At 44.2% G+C, this 5000-nt stretch overlaps 1 protein-coding gene across 1 annotated transcript in view; it reads right to left on the bottom strand.

Annotated features, from left to right (window-relative positions):
• LOC122258604 (potassium voltage-gated channel protein Shaw) overlaps positions 1-5000 on the bottom strand; it is a gene marked incomplete in the record, with an annotated part of 68423 nt that overhangs the window by 17234 nt on the left and 46189 nt on the right. Inside the window, 3 exon segments of the mRNA XM_086536810.1 lie at positions 481-690; positions 3329-3540; positions 4357-4553. Coding sequence (XP_086392936.1) covers positions 481-690; positions 3329-3540; positions 4357-4553 — 619 coding nt within the window.

Raw genomic sequence — 5000 nt, 5'->3', positions numbered from 1 at the left:
AATGGAATTCTGCCGCTTCACTTGCAAGTGGAATATGACTTTGCACTATATTGTATTTTTTTTTTTTTTTTTTTTTTTTGTTATGGATACGTATATATGGATATCTATCTATATCTGTCTATCTATATATCTGTATGTCGGTCTATTTATCTATATATTTTTTTCTGTACGCTAGATGTATTTATCTATCTATCTATTTATGTGTATATCTATATATACGTATAAATACGCATACATACACACATACACACACACACAAACACACATACACACATACACACACACGCAAACACACAAATACACAAACCCACATACACACATACATACATACACACAGTACATACACTCACACCTAGATACATGTATAAATCCACACTCACACACACACACACACACACACACACACACTCACACACCATACAAGCATACATCCTACCTATCACTATAAGCACCATCGCCTTCACCCCGAAATCAACTTACCTGCGTATGGCTATAAAACATGGAGAAATTGGACACTATAACGGGCACGGGGAGCGAGATGGTGAGCACGCCCGCGATGGCACAGAGGGCGCCCACCACCATACCCACGTACGTCCTGGGCACCATATCCCCGTAGCCGACGGTAGTCATGGTCACAATAGCCCACCATAGGCCTTCGGGTATGCTCTTGAAATCGTTGTGAGGGTTGGCCTGTGAGAAGGGGAGAGGGGGGGGGAGAGATGGGGAGGGGGAGGGGGAGATGGGAGAGGGAGAGGGAGAGGGAGAGGGAGAGGGGGAGGAGGGGAGGGGAAGGGGGAGGGATAGGGAGAGGGGGAGGGGGGGAGAGATGGGAGGGAGAGGGGGAGAGGGAGGGAGGGAGATGGGAGGGGGAGAGATGGGAGGGAGAGGGGGAGGGAGAGGGAGGAGAGGAGAGAGGGAGGGATGAGAGATGGGAGGGGAGAGAGGAGGCGAGAGAGGGGAGGAGAGGGGAGGAGAGGGGGAGGGGAGGAGGGGAGGAGAGGGAGAGGGGGAGAGGGAGGAGGGGAGGAGAGAGGAGGAGAAGGGGGAGGGAGAGGGAAAGGGAGAGATGGGAGAGGAGAAGGGGAGAGGGGGAGGGAGAGGGAGAGAGAATAAGATGGAGAGGGAGAGGGGGAGGAGAGATGGGAGAGAGAGAGAGGGAGGGAGAGATGGGAGTGGAGAGGGGGAGGGGAGGGGGAGGGAGGGAAGAGGAATAGGGAGACGGAGAGGGAGAGGGAGAGGGAATAGGATGGAGAGGGAGAGAAAAAAGGACGGAGATGGAGAGGGAGACGGAGGTGGAGAGGGGATAAGGTGGAGGGGGAGAAGGAAAACATGGAGAGGGGGTGAGGGGGAGATGGAAGGATGGAGAGGGAGAGAGGGGGAGAAAAAAATAAATGTGTAAACATTAATGTACATGATTTAAATTACAAATGAATGAACAGTGAAAAGAAATATGTATATATGGGTAAAAGGGAAAATAAAGAAGAGAAAGAATGAGAGAGAGAGAGAGAGAAAGAGAGAAAGAGAGAGAGAAATACAGGGAAACCGAGAAGAGTGAAAGAAAAAAAGAAAGAAAGAGCGAAAGGTACAAATAAAAGAAAGAAAGAAACAGAAAAAAAAAACAGAGACAGAGACATAGAGAGATAAACAGACACCTAAAAAAAAAATAATAATAATAAATAAATATACTGACACAGATAACACGTTAGCAGATAAATCATCGAAATGAGGCAATAAAGTATTTTATTTTGATATCAGTATTTTGAGGGTCATTGGATTAGATTATAGAGATTTGTATATTTGAAATGATATTCTATATGAAGAGTGAAGAGCCATGCTTTCAGTTGTTGTTTTTTCATTTAATTTATTCATGTATATGATAAAAAATGTTTCTCTTTATTATATGTATGTAATATATATATATATATATATATATATATATATATATATATATATATATATATATTATATGTATATTTTTTTTTTTTTTTTTTTTTTTTTTTTTTTTTTTTTTTTTTTTTGACAGGATGTTCATTAGCATTTATCATTACCGTTGAAATTCTGATTCATGATAAGGAACATAGATCAAATTGTTGCAGATTTTCGTATCATTAATAAAAATGATGATAAGAGTCAAATTATATCAACAACAATAAAAGAAAGATGATAATGTTGAAGCCAATGAATTTAATAATGACGACAATAATGATAATAATTATAGCAATGACAATTATAATACTGATAATACTACTACTAATAATAACAACAATGATGATAATAACGATGAGGATAATGATAGTAATAATAATAATAACAATAATAAAATAATAATAGTAATAATGATAATAATGATAATGATAATAATGATAATAACAACAATAATAATAATAATGCTATTGCACTGTGAAGTAATTCACTCTCATTTATGCCTTTATCCACACTTATCAAAATCAACACCGCTTTAGGTTCGTTTCCCCCTCCAAAACAAATCTACCCCCCCCCTTTCACACCTTCCATTCCACTGTGTATACAAAACAATATCAGATTATCTATCCTCCCTTAATAGAGAATAGAGACACACGGAAGAGAATGGAGAATTCCACGTCGCAAGATATGCAAATGATGAGTTCCATTGATTATTCTATAATGACATATTTCCCAATGACGATAGAAGAATGAAGAACGCCCAGTATCACACGCTGTCATAATCCATCCCCTTCTATTCCCAGTTCTTCCTTCTCTTCTCTTCCTTCCTTTCTCTCTCTCTTTCTCTCTCTCTCCTACCTAACCTAACCTAACCTAATCTACCTACCTACCTGTAACTCTCTTTCTCTCTCTCCTACCTACCTACCTAACCTAACCTAACCTACCTACCTACATGTTACTCTCTTTCTCTCTCTCCCTCCTACCTGTACTTCTCTTTCTCTCTCTCTTTCTCTCTCTCCTACCTACCTACCTACATGTAACTCTCTTTCTCTCTCTTTCTGTCTCTCCCTCCTACTTGTAACTCTCTTTCTCTCTCTCCTACCTACCTAACCTACCTGTAACTCTCTTTCTCTCTCTCCCTCCTACCTACCTATCTGTAACTCTCTCTCTCTCTCTTTCTCTCTCTCCCTCCTACCTAACCTACCTGTAACTCTCTTTCTCTCTCTCTTTCTCTCTCTCCCTCCTACCTACCTACCTGTAACTCTCTTTCTCTCCCTCTTTCTCTCTCTCCTTCCTACCTACCTACCTGTAACTCTCTTTCTCTCCCCTACCTACCTAACCTAACCTACCCATAACTCTCTTTCTCTCTCTCTCCCTTTCTCTCTCTCCCTCCTACCCAACCTACCTGTAACCTCTCCGCGTAGTAGACTAAACTAGCGAAGATGACGATGCCCAGAACGAGGAAGAACACCAGCAAAGTAAGTTCCTTGGCCGACGCCTTGAACGTGTGGATGAGGATCTTGAGACCGCCGGAGTGTCTGGTGAGCTTGAAGAGTCGCAGGATTCGGATGATGCTGAAGAACTCGATGACCTCGGCTGCTTTCCCCGCGTTGTCCTCTGGTTGTTGGGGGGATTGGAGGTGGGGAGGAGGGGGGGGTGAGGAGAGTGTGGGGGGTGTGGGTTTGGGGATTGTGTTTGGGGGGGAGTAGGGGGTGGAAGGGTGGGGGGATGGGGGTAGGTGGGTTTGGGGATAGGTGGGGGGGAGTGGGTTGGGGGGAAGTGAGTGGGTTTGGGGGGGAGTAGGGGGTGGAAGGGTGGGGGGATGGGGGTAGGTGGGAGTGGGGGGGAGGGGGATTGGGTTTGGGGGTAGGTGAGGATGGGTAGGGGTGGGAGGGGGTAGGTGGGTTTGGGGGTGGGGGAAGGGGAGGAGGAGATTATTGGTGTTATTAGATGGTATAGTTGCAATGTGGTTGTATGAGGCAATGTGGCAGATTTTATTTTGATTTGTATCTGGCAGGGGAGCATATATGAGTATAAACAAGCACACAAATACACAGATACACACACCCACAATGAGTTACACATACGCATCCTCACACACACACACACACACAACAAAAACCCACCCAAACCAACCTACCCACAAAAACAACAAACATCCCCCACCCTTACGTCCACACACACAAAACCCAGACACGCCCCCACCTCTAAAAATAAACAGAAAAAAACATCCAACCACAAACAAACAAACCAAACCAAAACAAAAAACAAACAAACAACCCCCCCACCCACACACCCAAAGCCGAAACACGCCCCCACCCCTAAAAAAAAAAAAAAAAAAAAAAAAAAAAAAAAAAAAAAAAACACACACACACCCAACCAAAAATCAACCACAACCAACCACAACCCAACCACAACCCAACCCAAACCCACCTCTCCCAGCAAACTGCGTCTGGTTAAGGATGATATCCATATAGAAGCTAAGCGTGGCAACAAAGTCAATGATGTTGATCGTGTTCTTGACAAACTCGAGCTTCGTGGGCGTGACGACGAAGCGCATCAAGATCTCGAAGGTGAACCACGCGTTGCAGGCGGCCTCCACGTAGAAGAAGGCGTCGTGGGGGTCCGTCCTGCAAGGAGAGGGCGGGGGGGAGAATGGATGAATAAAGGGATAAAGGGGAAAGGATGAATGAATTGGGAATGGATGAATGGATGAATGGACGGATGAAGGGGAATAGAGAATGGATGAGTGAAGTGGGAGAGTGGAATGGATGAATGGACGGATGATGGGGAATGGAGAATGGACGGATGAAAGAGAATGAAGAATAGGTGAATGAGCTGGTAAAGGGGAATGAAGAATGGATGAATGGACGGATGAAGGGGAGAGGGCGGGAAGGGAGAATGGATGAATGAACTGGGAAAGGAGAATGGATAATGGATAAGTAAACGGATAAAGGGGAATGAAGAATAGGTGAATGAACGGATAAAGGGGGGCGGGGGTCCGTTCTGGAAGGAGAGGAGAGGCGACGTCGAACCGGGTGAGAAAAGGGGAATGAAGAATGGATGAATAAACTGGT

The sequence above is a fragment of the Penaeus japonicus genome, unplaced genomic scaffold (genome assembly GCF_977035675.1).
Source record: "Penaeus japonicus unplaced genomic scaffold, GWHDUDI00000001_assembly GWHDUDI00000005, whole genome shotgun sequence".
Lineage (NCBI taxonomy): Eukaryota > Metazoa > Arthropoda > Malacostraca > Decapoda > Penaeidae > Penaeus > Penaeus japonicus.
Note: the sequence above shows the minus strand (reverse complement) of the source record. Positions and strands in the feature narration are given on the sequence as shown.